Genomic DNA, 15,102 nt, shown 5'->3' with positions numbered 1-15,102 from the left:
CGTTTTCAAACCTCCATCTTACTAACCACTGATGTCACTGCTGCCCTACGAAGACGACGCACAGCAGCTGCTTTTTTTTTTTTTTTCCCCCGTGCGCTTTCAAGGTCAAAGGATGAATGGACGTTACATTTCATATCAGTACCAATAACTAGCCACCTTTGTTCTAATGATGCCTTTTTAAGTGACCCAGAGGTAAATGTGGGGGAAGTGTTCTTTTCTGTTTTTACAGGGCAGAGTTTCACCACTTCGGGCTCATCCAGGACACCGAAACCCTGAATTTAAAAGTCATCTCAGTCCTCACTAGTTCTTCCAGCAGCCTGAAACGTCCGTCTCCCCCCTCTCACCTCACCATGTGGGATAATAAAAGAAGAAAAACAAAAAAAGAAAGCACATAATCATCTCCAGTGCCTCTCTGCCCACCTTCAGACATCACTGTAACTCCGCTTCAGATGTAAACATATGGGCATGGTTCAGTTTTAATGGCTTTAATAATAAAATACAGTCAAATGTGAACATTTAGTTTGCTTTTCTTCATGGTTTTTATTTGTACCTGTTACAGCATCAAAGCATTTGAGGAAGAAAACGCAAGCAAAAAGTCAAAAAAATGTTCATGTTGAGTATCAAAGTTGAGTCCTGCTGAGTCATCACTGAGCGTGAACCAGAGCGCCGGCTCCTTGGCCGTAACCAAACCCTTTGGGCCCGAAGTTCTTGGCGTAACATGCTGCGGAGGGAAAGCAGGAACATTATGGAGCTGCAGGTAAAATGTTGTGCCAAGATTGAATTATCACATTACTGATATGAAAGTTGATCAATGCTGCAAAGTGAGGTCGGTAAAAGTATGACAAGTCACTGCTATCGATTGGGAAGAGATTGAAGTAACTTAAAAGATGTATTTGTCTTAATAACCGATTTGCTTGCCCACGCAGGGCAGCAGAAACAGACGGTACAAAGTTGATGTGGCACATCAGTTAGCTGTTTACACACAGGCAGCAGACGCAGAGCAACAAAGTCCGACATTCAACCCGTTCGCTTCAGTTTGGTTCCAACTCTCCGGGAACATATCCGACTCTTCGGCTGCTAAAAGCTCCACAGTGTTCACCAGCTTGTCACTACCTGAGTCAGTGTGCCATGTGGAGCTGGACAGGCAGGGCTTATTTTCTAATAACACGATGTCTCCTTATTTCTACTGGTTGGGGGCAGAAAACCAAAACAACCGGCTGAAAGATGCTAAAATGCTGCGTAGCGCTGAAGAGAACATCATAATGTGAGTGAAAGAGCCTTTTTCGTAGCGGACACTTGATGTGAGCCAGCATCTATAAAATGTGTGTGTGCGCGCCCACTTCCACAGCTTCAGCTGTTTATCTCACACGGACATGTCAAGTCTAAAATAGCCTCAGTACTGCAGTGGTGGCTCCAGATGTGCAGAATTTGAATTCTCTTTGTACCATTTCTAGATTTCTATCATTCACTGAGGCCGATTGTCTTCAGGTTGTCCTTCTGTCCGCCTCACCCTGGTTTTGTGAAAGCGATATCTCAGGAACGCCTTGAGGAAATTCCTTCAAATTTGGCACAAATATTCACTTGGTCCCAAATATGAACTTATTCGATTTTGGTGGTTGAAGGATAAAGGGCAAGGTCACCGTGACCTCACATCCATGCCCAATTGCTAAAGCAATATTTCAGGAACACCTTGAGGAAATTCCTTCAAATTTGGCACAAATATTCATTTGTTCCCAAAAATAAACTGATACGATTTTAGCAGTCAAAGGTTTTTGTGACCTCAAGTTCATATTTAATTATGAAAGCAAGGAATGATAATTTTTTTTTAAAAATGCACATAAATGTATAATATATTTTCCTTGTCTGATACTCTCAAAAATCTTGGTCTTAAAATTTCATGAGAAGTTGAATGGGAGTCTATGCAGCTAGTTTTTTTTTTTTTTTTTTTTTAAATAAAAAGTTAACATTTTGAAATCACTGACTTTCTTTCACAAACTTAATGCCTCAGGTCTGCTGACCACATCGGTCTTTACAATGGTCATGATGAGACCTCGTGACAACATCCAGATGTTGCTCAGATAGAGACAGGATGTCCCAGATGGGGGACAGGAGGAGCAGCGGAGCTCGGCCCGTTTGGTTTTTACAGCCCAGATGCAACATTCCTGCTCATCAGGCTTCATTATGACATTCAGCAAACTGTTGGTTTGACAGAGTCGCTGTCATCCGACCAAACCAACACACTCAACGTGAAACAAGCCTCGTGGGAGAAGGCAGCGAAACCACAGCAGCACATGTATTTCAAGGGTTGGTAACAAACAGTCCATTCAGTTCCGTTTTTATTGATGTGATCAGATCAGCTGCTAAAAGCGACGTCGCTGTACCACTGGATAATACAGTGGGAACAATTTAGCTCTTTTACACTATTTGTCAACAACTGATCCATCATTTATTCCAGTCACAAAACTAACTAAACAGTTAATAGTCAGCGGCAGTCAATTTTAATGATGAGACTAAGAAGTAATATATTATTGTCATTGTAGGGTTCGAGCGTTACGATAACAGCAGCAATCCAACACCTCCATTCATAAACCTCCGACTTCTCAGTCCTGCTGATTAGAGGTTTGGGGACGAGGTGGGAACCTGGGGACTCCAAACAAACCCGATGTTACGGTTCGATACGGTTCGACCAATTTTCTGTTCGTTATTTCAGTTTGAAAGTTGCTTTTGTGATTGTTTGTGCCTGTTTTTTATGTTCTTTACTTCAGTTTGTTTCCCGTCTTTTTCCTTTGTTGTCTGCCCTGTTTTTTTTTACTTCCTGGCCTGATTCCCAACGTCCACCCTCACCGACTCACCGACTTTGAGTCACGCTCCCGGTAAGTCAAATCTCAGTCTGTCACACATGTCCACATTTCTGCAGATTTAGGAGAAGGGACCTACCCGCAGTTCATAGCAAAATAGGAAACCTATTAAAACGTGGTTGTCCTGCCGCTGACAAAATGTGAACAAACCAGGCTTCCATCTGGAAGTGACAGAACCGGCTGCTCGCTGCTGTGGTGATTTATTGCATGTTTGTAAAGTTGTTTGGATCTTTCTTTTGCAATGGCGATACAAGCAGCGTGTGATGTCACAGCGGAGGGTCCCATTTTGTCTTTTATACCAATTTAGCCCTTTTTAATTCAAACACTGCAGCTCTGTCCCTCTATGTCGTCTCTCTCTCTTCATGTCATGTCGCCCGCCTCACCTGCTTTCACTTCCCTAATCAGCCCCGGCTGCAGTTGCTTTCCAACCCCCCCCCCCCCCCCCCTCCTCACCCACCGTGCATTCCCCCCAGCCTTCACTCCTTAATTGTCAGCCTGCGTGTTCTGTCCCAGGGGTATATAGTTCACTTTCCTCTCTAAGTTTGTTTGTATTTAAAGAATTGGTTTTATTTTTGGTATGTTTGGTTGAAGCCTTTTCGAAGTCAGCTCAGCTCAGTTTGCTTCTTGTTGTTTTTTATTTTTCCTGTCACAGCTCCTGTTCTTCTGTTGTTGTTTTAATAAACCATTTACCCATCTTAACCTCATGTACCGCCAACCTGCTGCTCCACAGCAGCCCACCTGACTCCAGTCTACAAGAGCAACTTCAAGAAAGCAACATAACCCTGTATGTGTATCCCCTGCTGTACGCGACCTTCTCTGGTGTCAACATGTCAACTTGTGTGTAGCACAGGCATTAAGTACTTTTTCACTGCCAATACATGTGTTGTTAGAAGCAACTGTTTTCCTGTATTGTTACTGTCTGTCAGTAAAATCTTAGTAATGACAGTCATCCATCACAAGTTGCATCAGAAACATTCCTTTTCCTTTTTGTTTTATGCTGTGATTAAACATCAGACTTCTTCAGGCTCGTCTCACCTTTGCAGTAGATCTCTCCGTCTTTCTCCGTCTGGGTGGTCGACTCCAGGCTCTTGCCACATTTTGCACAGCGGAAACAGTTCTTGTGCCACGGCTGCGAAGAGAAACACAAAGAATTTCAATTGTAAACCTGCGATGGCAGCTGCTCCAGTCTGTCTTCATGTTTTAATGCTACATTTACCCCAAATAGCTGGACTTTTATAGCGTTAAAGGAAAACTCCAGAAGAAAAGATTTTTGTCTTTGCAGTTTTATTTTACAGCTGAGAATGACAGATGTTCTTTAGATCATAAATCATCATTTCCTTCATTAAATCTCATCAAAGCTGCTCAGTGTTGCCACAGCCCGGGGCATTTCTCAACATCTTCGCTATGCAGAAAATTACAGGTCACGCTTCGGTCGATGAGAAGGAGCCTCTCCTCCCGTTAGGAAACACGTGAACCGCTCTCTGTCTGATGACATCACCAGCTCCTGTCAATCCACGAGCGATCAATGACAGGAAACGGTGCACTCCCACTTCTAGAGGAAACACAAATCCTGCGCTCTCCTCTGCAGACAGGTTTTCATGTGAACAACTGCCCTGAGACTCTGATTTTCATCCTAAGAATTAAATCCTGACTTAATCTACTGTAAATCACCGTGGCAACAACATCTGACAGAGGTCCACGCAGCCTCATGCGATAAACGCCAGCTGTTTCGGGAAGCTCCGAACTTTATGGAACGGCTTCAATCAGAGAACCGGGATTTGTGTTCTCTCATTAGGAGAAACCGCAGCGAACCTCCTGCATGTGGCTCAGCGCTGTGAAAACCATGTGTGTTCAATCCAGTCAGACAAGTTTCCCCCCCGCGGTTTCTCATGTAGATTGTGATCCTGGGCTAGAGGGCTGAACTCTGATCATGATGAAACTGTGAACACTGATAGTTTTGTGAAGCTGCACACAGTAGAGACATAAACTATAATTTCATGAATTATACTAACTGCACACTGTCACAGATGAAGTTTTGTTGTTAGTGTAAACATGACGAACGGCTTCGACGTGCAGGAGCAGGATCTTAAAGTCTGTGGTGTAAGATCAGTTTCCCAGATACATGACTTACTGTAGGCTATTTCTGGACTCTCCGTCAGTGTTGTTGTCATGACAATAAATTTGTCCTCACCTGAGCCAAGTGTCATCATTTTTGCAACTCGGCTGAACAAATGAAAACCAAATGGTTGACTTGGCTGATGTCCTCGCCACAGACTGTGTGTAAAAATGGGCGAAGACTCCGGTTGTGAAAACTGAAGCCAATGTAAAGTGCAATAAAGTGCAATACCTCTGGAGACCACTCGGGGCCGGGCCCAAAAAACTCTGTCAACTTCTCTCATGAAATAAAAGTGAATAAATGTTTTCAGCAAATAATTATGGGAGTCATTTGCTACATTAATGTGTTCTCGTGGTCTTTTTGAAAATAACGACAGAACTAATGCTGCTTTCAAATGGAACTCGTGAGTTCATGGTGACGACATGGGAAGTCGTGTGCACCGTTTGCTTTGCGTTCAAGTGGTTAAGTTGTAAAAACACAGTTGCTAAGCAACGGAAACATGGACGGCGTCTAGAAGCCACAGAGGGTAACAGTTTAGCGACCTAACAGGGGAAAATGTAATGCAGGAAATACAAAGGCACGGAGAGAAAAGACGAGGCCTGCGAGGATCAACATTCTCCTCAGACGTAGGCTGTAATCTAAACTATGAGCATGACTAAGAATTACAATATATTAGCTTAACATCAAACAAAAAAATTAACTTCCATGACCTCTAACATTTCCGTAAACATCAGCAAACACTTCACAACTCATGAGGTTTCTCATAACCTCATGAACTAACTTCTGAAAATAAGTTCTGACGTTGCGAATAACACAATGTGGGGGCCGTTCATATGGACTCTTCTCGTCCCCATTTGAACGCAGTATTAAATATTAACCCTCAGAGAGAGGTATGTTTAGGGGCGTGTCTGGTTTGATTGACATGCCTGTCATCATAGCTGCTGACCTTCAGTGTCTTTTTCCCGCACTTCCCTTGTGTTTCTCGTCTTTGTCTGTTTTACTTTGTGTGTGTGTGTGTGTGTGTGTGTGTGTGTGTGTGTGTGTGTGTCACTCTGCTCCTGCCTCCCGACCCCTTCACCTGTTCCAGATGACCTCACCTGCTCTACAGCTGCACACCTGCAGGTGATCACCTAATCAAGACTCCTCAGTTCAAATCCTCTGGTATTCCAGACAATCTTCATCAGTTTGTTTATTCAGCCAGTGAGGTAGTATTTATTCTTTAGATTTAGTTCCTCTGCTGCCATGTGTTTCCTTGTATCCAGGATCTCAGACCTGCCTCAACTTCTAAAATCCCCAGCTTGCTCACCGGCCTCTCGTCAGCCTTCTCCACTACTCCACTCCACCTGACTCACATCACCCGAGCTCCTTCAGCCCTCACCTGCCTCCACTCATCCTCCCTCAACTAATAACTTCCTTCATACTTTTGATTCCCAGGTTTTGTCTAATGATTGAAGACCTGATGGCTTATTAGAAGTTAAATGGGGAAACCCAAAGTATTCTTGCAGTAATCCAGAGGGCTCATTTCAGTCTATGTCCAGGTTGGCCTAAAGTCAAGCTTGTGAAATTCAGGTTTATTTAAACCTGTAGGAGGCCCTCACTGCTTGCCCCGATATTATTTGAGTCCTAGTTCTCTACAATAGACGCCAGTAAGAAATTAGCACGAGCCATAGAGACACAACAGGTGAATTTATGGGAGATAAATGTGTTGAAATAAACTGGAATTACCAAATAGAAAGACCAGATGACAACCAGTGGAATTTTACACAATTTAGCAATCTAATGTTCTTATTAATGTCTTATAATTTTACATTATTTGTCAGTAGTTAATTAATCTGACAGGATAGTGGTGCCAAACACTTTGTTGAAGCAATAAGAGGGCATTGGCTGAAACTTTGAGCTATAATTAAAATAATCATCGGCTGGTTTACAATAATACGGCTTGAGCAGTGTTTCAGAAGTGTGAGTGAAGGTCTGTGGTGTGGTTTGAGATAAACCTCCCACCTTGCCGGCTCCCATGATCTTCTCAGCTGCGTAGACGGAGTCTCCACAACGGGCGCATTTCTCCAAACCTCCAAACTTCTGGGCAAATTTGGACGGGTTGGGGTTGGTGGTGGGTCTGTGAGTCTGGGTCCTTTGGGGGGGCGGGGCAAAAAAAAAAAAGAACAAATAAAATATTCGACAAATTGTCTTTGAAAAATGTGAAACCAGAGAATACTACACATTATTAAATGTTCTCAGAGACTCAGAAAATAAAAATGTAGAAATAATAGATGCATTTAAGATGGTGAACTCAATGAATGTTGACAGGAAGGAAGCTCTAAAATTGACCATTTTAAGGTTCTTACGCTTAACTTAAATCATAACATAGACTGTTGCTGGTAAAACATTTACTTCTATTGAACCCACACTAACATCCGCAGTAATAAATACCTGCAGGGCAGGATCTAGTTAAGAGTCAATTAAATATTAATTCATGTTTAGAGAACTTTATAAATTACTGCCAGAATGTAAAATGTAAAAACAAATCTGCTGAACCTGACTACTCTTCTATTCTCTGCCAGCGGTGGGAAAGGCCGCGGCCCCGGAGGAGTGCTTATTGAAGGGTGACTGCCAGCCCCGGTGGCCCCTGAATGAAGCCCTTTGTGGTGGAGTACAGAGTGATGGGTGAGCGGGATCCTTCTGGTTACATAACAAACTCTTTCATGACTCCGATCGCCTGACGTCCGCGGCAGGATAACCACTCCAGCTAGGTGTATGTGTAGGGAGGTGTTTTCCTGCTTTACATCACATCCAAACGCATGTGTAGAGTTACACATGTGCAGTCTGACACACTCTTTGGACCTCAGATTTCTAAGTGGATGTAATTTTGCAGTGTGAGTGTCCAGAAAGTAGACCCATCCCATCCCAGGGCCTCGACTGTAGGCTGGAAGTCTGCTGATCTGTCCGATGACCTATTTGACTCTGAATCTCGTTACAATCGTTTCCATTCATCTGTATAAAAACAGCTGGATTAAACTAACATGGATGTCATATTTCCACCCTCTTCTTCTTCTGCTGTGGTTTCGTAGCACGAGTGGAGAATCAGCAGCACCAACTGTCTCCGAGCTGTTGACTTCCAAACGACCGCATTTCCCCGAGCATCTGTTCACATTATTGACGTTGACATTATCATGTCTGTGCGCTGCAGGACTAAAAGGTTTAGAAGATCTTTTGTACCCACAGCCATCAGGCTTTACAACACCTGAGCCAGGGACTGTGGCTCATGACCTTTTGGTTTGAAGCCAAATGACGAAGGAGAGCCGAATAACTCGGAGGAGGTGATGTGTCACATTTGCAACAGAAAGGTTGCAGTCAAAGTAGAATAAACATGAAAAGACAATGAAATCAATAATTGGAATTATTTGTTTGACAGTTAATCATCAACTTAAATTTGATGATGGCGACAGCTCAAAGCAGCACGTTGTTTCCTAGTGAAGTTAGAAAGCTGCTTTACTGGTGCAGGTCGATAAGGACAAAATATTAATCCCAAATATTTTCAGCCATTTTACAATAACTTTGAATTTAGTGTGAAGTAGTTTATATAGTCACGTAAAGTTAAGTGCCATGAATCCATGCTGTTTATAGAGACACGAGTTCAGTCAGCAGCCACAGATACACGTCGTTACGTCACTGAACTCAGTGACCACTTCAACCTCGCTGCAGCTCCCGTGTAGTCATGCATGTTGAGATGCCATAAGTGTTGCAATGAATCCATTAAATTGCACAACCGAGTGAAATTGATAGTGTTTTCATAGCACTGAGATTACCGTTTAATTTCGATTTATTTAGTTTTGCTCACAAACAAACCTCCAGAGTACCATGAGAAAACCTTCAGCTGGCTCAGATATCACCGAGATCACGATCAATCACAGTTACTTGAAGGATTTTGCAGCTCTGTGCCGTGTCAGACTGTCTCTACACCGTCATTGTGTAACACTGCAGCTGCTTACTCTTCAGGTTTGATCCCCAGCCGCTCCCCTCGGTCCATGTTGAGCGTTCCCGCTCCCTGTCCGTAGCCGTAGCCTTTGGGGCCGTATTTCTTCCCGTAGCACGACTTGCAGTAGATCTCCTGGTCGTGGATGGCCAGTGTGGTGCTGTCTAAACCCTTCCTGCAGACCACTGAGGGCACAGACGGGGACAGATACATCAGTGGAATAGTCCTGTCAGATTGTTATTTCTACAAAAATGTATGTTTTTACTGCTTAAAACCTTCATGTGAAACATTTGAAACAAAAGAAGCGGCAGCTGAAATAAAATATTGGAAAAAACTTTTTAGTAGACATGAAATGGGAGGACTTAAAGAAGCTGAATTGCCTGGTGTCAGTTTTAATTTAAGTGTGAGCGCTTCAGAAGATTTTACGTTGTAGAAGATTCAGATGAACTCAAACATTAAAAAAGTTTAAATGTCAGCTAAAGTGTGAGACACACATTTAGCTGGACGGGTCAGTTGAGATATTGCTGTTGTTTAAAGGTGCAAAATCTGAAACCTAAAAGGGTTTTAAAGTTTCAGTTAAATAGTAAAAAATACAAATTAGTTCAAAGCAGGTGAACTGTGAATAATAAGAGATTAAAATAGTCAAACTACAAGTTGTTGTCGGTCAGTTTGACTTCTACTTTTAAGGCGCTGACTACGACTTTGGCCACTTCATTTAACCGACACTTCATACCACATATAGTCAACCATCAGCATACATGAGGGGACATATCCACACACCGTACACCAGAGAAGGATGAAATAAAGAAATAAAACCCACCCAGCTGGACATCCGACTTGATCGATGCACACTTTTTGTTCAGAAGCTTAACGGTTTGTGGAACAAATGGAAATTTGGATCTGTTTTTGGGTGAATGAAGGAGGACAGTATCGCCGCCCAGACGGCAACAGTTTGAATGATGAGGCGAGCCGGTGCCTCTCGTCTCCCAGAATGTTGTTTGCCTTATTAATGCGCCTGTCTCTGCAGATACATTTCATACTTGTTAATGGGATTAATAGCAGTTTACTGGCTGTGGATACCGATCTCCTGACAGACTTCTTCTGTGCCTCAGCGCCACATAAGTCTTCATCTTTGATTAAAAAACAATCCTTAAACTCTTCAAGATGCCACAACTTCCAGTGTTCGTACACTTTGTTTACTCTGTTTTCAGTGCTTCCTCAGGCACTTTTGACATTTCGACTCTTATATACACGTCGTTAACGTGAACTGTTTCGCGGTTTTCATCCTGCAGCTCCCAAGACAATTATGAGAACTTAGCACGATTTATTTTCCATCCCAAATGCAACAAGTGGCATATTTTTGTGTCTTTTTTTTTTTCAAAAAATGTGATGCTTTTCGAAGTCTTTGGGATTTTTCCGCCTCACCTTTTGTTCTAAAGTGTTTTAAACCTAAAAAGTAAAATAATAATAATAAAAATTTAAAAAAAATCTTAATATAGTAAAGAGTAACATTTTTATGCACATGTTGATGATCATAAGAAGTGTTCCACGAGTGTTGGATTTATTCTGATAGTTTACAGGAGCTGTTGGAGAAATAGAGAGATTTCTGCAGGTTTGTACTTACAGTAAAGAATTCATTGTCTGAAAATAAAAGCCAACCAAAGCCCCGCTGCTGCTTCGGACCGCCCACTTGTGCGCCTGCTGACTGCTGGGATTACTTGAATTCTTCACACAATGGCCTTCACTGTGCGACTGTCTGATACTGGTTTAAGATTTCACACAAAAAAAATTCTCCATTCTCTGAACTCCTGGCCGACACTTTTAAAATGAAAGCCGTTCGGAGATGTCCCATCAAATGGCTCTTTTAATACTTATATTTCCTCATCTGTCTTTGCTGCAACTTGATTTTTTTTTTTGTCACAATATTTCCAGTGTCATCGTTCAATCATGTGTTTCCACTGGCACTGACTATAAAGAAATACTAAAGACGAGACCACATTAATGTCCATAGAGTCACATGAGGCTCTGTTTCCAACTGTGTGACTTCACTGTCAGTAAAAAGCTGTTTTTTTTATACACATATAAAAGGTGGTGAATGTCAAACTGTGACCCTAAAAAAAAAGGGGTGAAAGAGAGCCAAGGAGTCGTCCTGCTCATCATCTCCTGGGTGGGAATGTCGGACAAAGCTGTCTTTGTAACAAAGTCTCTAAAAAAATAAACTCATCTTCTGAGGCTCAGTTTGGTTTCATCTCCTCTAGATAGAAGCTAAATGAATGAGAGACTGTATAATGCTGCTCTGTGTGTGTGCGAGGTCTTCTCTGACATTTGGAGGACGGTTCAACAGCGGGACAAGCCGCCCACTCGTCCAACAAACTGACAAAAATGCAGCGTGAACTCGAAAACCGAAGACCGAAGACAGCGCGGGCTCGCTTTGATAAGCCGAGGAGGTGAAACTGAGTTCAGGAGTTGTTCTCCTGAATCAGTGGATTTTATCCCGGATCGTTCACGGCTCTCAGTCGAATAGATGTCCTGCCTCATTACAGATAGTCAGATGTGCAGGTTAATGCAGTGCTTGCTTGAGGTTTCCATAATTATTGTAAAGTTGCTACTAAAACGTCTCATCTGTTGGAGACAGTGACTTTAAAGAAACAACACGTGTTGGTTAAAGTGTTACTGGACAAACTCATCAGGAGTTGACCTTTTCAGTGTTATAGATAAGTAACTAAGGGGTTGGAAATCACTCTTTAATGTAACTGCAACACCACGTGACAAAATCATCTTAAAAGATCTTACAGACAGTTCAGTGTTGCACTTTCATAACATTATGGGAGTCATGAGACATAGATTAAATCAGGAATGATCAACTTTAGTCTCTTTCACAAGGCAAACTCCAAGATCAGAGGATCCTAAAATTCCCATAAGGCCGAGCTCAGACTGCACAATATATTTGTCCTTCATGACGGTTACTTTGTCAGATTAGGCGTCAAAGTGCCATAAATTATTGTCGTATCTTTGTCGGGAGAACATCACCAGTATGACCCGGACCAATCGTCGTTCACGTTCGTGCGTGAGTTCTTGTGGCGGTGGGTCAAGAAGTAGTCATTCACGGAGGCACGGTGTGTGATGCTGGCGGCGCTGCGCTCTGCCGGACATCAACGAACACGTCGTAGGAGATGTCAAACTAGGCAGGTAAAAACAAAACAATTCTGACACGCTAGACTTTACGTCAGGGTGTCGAAGCATCACTGTTCTCCAACTATGACACACTACAAGGCCCGGTTTGTCGGCTAAATTTACTCAAAAGCGGGCTGAATTAGTGTGGTCAAGTAAGTTAAGTTTAAGTTTAAGTTAAGTTAAGTTTTGTCACGCAAGTCAGTTTTGATTTATTCAGCACATTTAGAGACAACAAAAGTTGCCCGTACTGCTCTTCAACCATGAAACAGGATTAAAACAATCAGAGAGTTGAAACTTTAAAAAATAGACTCTTTGCTCATGTCAAGTATTATTTTTTTGAATTGTTAAAAATCTCCTGTAGTGACAGAGAAGAAATTATATGCGTACATTAAATGGAAATTATACAGCTGGTACTCACGAGTAAACTGATGTTTATTACTCTGTGTATAATCAGTGTTGTACTCCTTTAACCAAAAACGAACACAAAAGTGATGATTTCAGTGGCTGAGAGAAGGGGGTCCATACAAAATACACTTTGTACACTTTGAAAAATGCTTTGCCGGTGATAAACAGTCTCTATTCGACTGGATAGAAAACACAGAGTAGCCCTTTAGATGTTTGGTTTCAGTGTTACAGCTGTACTTACTGCAGAGGAAACAGCACTTGTGGAAACTCTTCCCATCACACTGCACCTCCTCGGCGTGGTAAACTGTGCCGCTGCACGCCGAGCACTTGTTGCCTCCTCCCCAGTTTGGCATCGTGTGTGTTTCTAGGAAGAGATAGAGAGGTGATGTGAGAGGATGAAGCATCGTGTCTGTTCCTCCTCTTCTCGCTCAGATTCGTCCTCAAATAAAACCTGCAAACAAAAGACTTCTTCTGTCCTGGTAAGAAGTAATACATGAAATACTGTAATATCTGCAGAATTTCTAATCATAGAGGCCATGGGAGAATTAAAAAAAAAAAAAACATGCTCCGCCACAATTGCCGCCTTAAAAAAACAAACAACAACAACAACAACAAAAACAGCCCAAACGAGGTCAGCCCAAACAACAGGGCAGACTAATACCCCGAGGAATGTTTGCAGGGCGCCGTGCCTGAGGGGGTTGTAGCTGCAGGAAACAAAACGGCACACAAGAAGTGTGAGTGTGAAGTAAACACATGACGCACACCCAGTCACTCCCCGACTCACATGTACATCTGCCTGTAATTACACACTCACTCCCATTTAAAACGCCATCAATAAGAGACACATTTAACCTTTTACGCACGGCGAGCCCGCTGTGATGTCATACTTTGGAGACGGAGATTAAAAAGCATCGTGATCCCTAATGAATTGCAGAGGAAACACGAAGCAGTAGAGGCTATTAATCTTGAAGAGTGCCTGAGTTGTCCTCCCTGCTGGATTAGAGGCTGCAGAACAGGCCCGAGCAAGAGAGGAGAGGATGGAAGGACCACGAACATCACCGGCTGCGTTGAAGTGAACACACCGAGCCGGCTGATGTCTGCTTTGATAGAAATGTTTGAGTTTGTCACTCGGTGTTCAGGCTCTTTAAATGTGTCGCTCGGTGTTCAGGCTCTTTAAATGTGTCGCTCGGTGTTCAGGCTCTTTAAATGTGTCGCTCGGTGTTCAGGCTCTTTAAATGTGTCGCTCGGTGTTCAGGCTCTTTAAATGTGTCGCTCGGTGTTCAGGCTCTTTAAATGTGTGTCGCTCGGTGTTCAGGCTCTTTAAATGTGTCGCTCGGTGTTCAGGCTCTTTAAATGTGTCGCTCGGTGTTCAGGCTCTTTAAATGTGTCGCTCGGTGTTCAGAACTTTTACTCAGAGAAGAATCTGAGCTTTGAGGTCATTACTGGACACTCAAATGTTCCACTGCACCGAGACTAATAAAACGTCCCTATCACTGGACTCTGTAGATGCTCTGAACCTTTTCAGTGGGGAAACTGTATTCTTAATGAACCTGAATTATAATTTGAGTATGTTTTTCTGGCACTGGTTAAAGAACTGTTCATCTTTCCGTCCCGTGAAATCATATTGAACCAATAGTGGCAGCTGGATCAGGTGTCTCAGGTAAATGTACATTATACTACGTAATTATTAAATGTTAAACATGTTTTTTTTGGTTTTTTTTCAGTAGTACGTAAAACGTTGTCAGTGGATTCAGATTTTTTTTTTATTTTGCTCTCGCAAATGTAGTTATATTTCACCATGACGTTTGATATTATATGACAATAAAACAAAAGTTTCAACCTGTTAACTAAACAATTATAATACTGTAAATACAGTAATTTCGTCTGGCGTCTTTATTATGTTGACATTGCCCTTTGAGCACTGACTGCTATTGGGTTGGAACAAAACATTTTTTTTATTATCGATTAATCTTCGTTACTTAATTCATATAGATTATTCTCGACTGTTTGGTCTTTAAAATGTCAGAAAATGGTGAAAAATGTCGAACAGAGTTTTCCAAAGTCAAAGATTCTGCCTAAAATATCCTGTTTTGTCCCAACAGTCCACAAAACATGCTCAGTACGACAGGTCATGGAGGAATAAAAGAACCAGAAAAATATCCGATTTCAGAAGCTGGAATCAGAGGATTTTACCATAAATTAAAAAAATAAATAAAAAACACCTCAAGACGATTAATCGATTCTCAAAATAGTTGGGATAAGTTTTCTGTCAATTATTCGACTAATTGTTGCAGCTTTGTGAGGCACTTTATTTTCAACTTGCGAAAATCAATGAACACTGTCTCGCTATAAGCACCGATTTGTATATTAATACACTGACTGCTATTTTCTGTTAGTTGTTTTCATCTGTTTGCCAAAACACCAGCAAGTAACAGCAAACTCCAGCATTCCAGTTCTGACTGAAACTACTATCATGAATCACTGCAGCAGTAGAAACAGTGAAGGTGAGCTGCGTAGAACACATAAACACATGAGCATAATACATATCATCAGTTCAACATATTTACTGATTCAAA

The 15,102-nt window shown here is 42.1% G+C and overlaps 1 protein-coding gene across 1 annotated transcript; it reads right to left on the bottom strand.

Annotated features, from left to right (window-relative positions):
- Nucleotides 1-157: 157 nt before the first annotated feature.
- Nucleotides 158-12,885, bottom strand: csrp2 (cysteine and glycine-rich protein 2). The gene is made up of 5 exons (XM_069713184.1): nucleotides 12,768-12,885; nucleotides 8,964-9,132; nucleotides 6,976-7,105; nucleotides 3,894-3,987; nucleotides 158-721 (listed from the first exon to the last, which is right to left on the bottom strand). Exons 1-5 carry the CDS (start codon nucleotides 12,877-12,879, stop codon nucleotides 645-647), a joined length of 582 nt encoding a protein of 193 aa, XP_069569285.1. The 5' UTR covers nucleotides 12,880-12,885; the 3' UTR covers nucleotides 158-644.
- Between the last annotated feature and the right edge of the window lie 2,217 nt (nucleotides 12,886-15,102).

The sequence above is a fragment of the Brachyistius frenatus genome, unplaced genomic scaffold (assembly GCF_029030835.1).
Source record: "Brachyistius frenatus isolate BFR_SWC_R1_liver_20210118 unplaced genomic scaffold, ASM2903083v1 Contig_116, whole genome shotgun sequence".
NCBI classification, from domain to species: Eukaryota; Metazoa; Chordata; class Actinopteri; family Embiotocidae; genus Brachyistius; species Brachyistius frenatus.
This window is presented reverse-complemented; position numbering and strand designations above follow the sequence as displayed.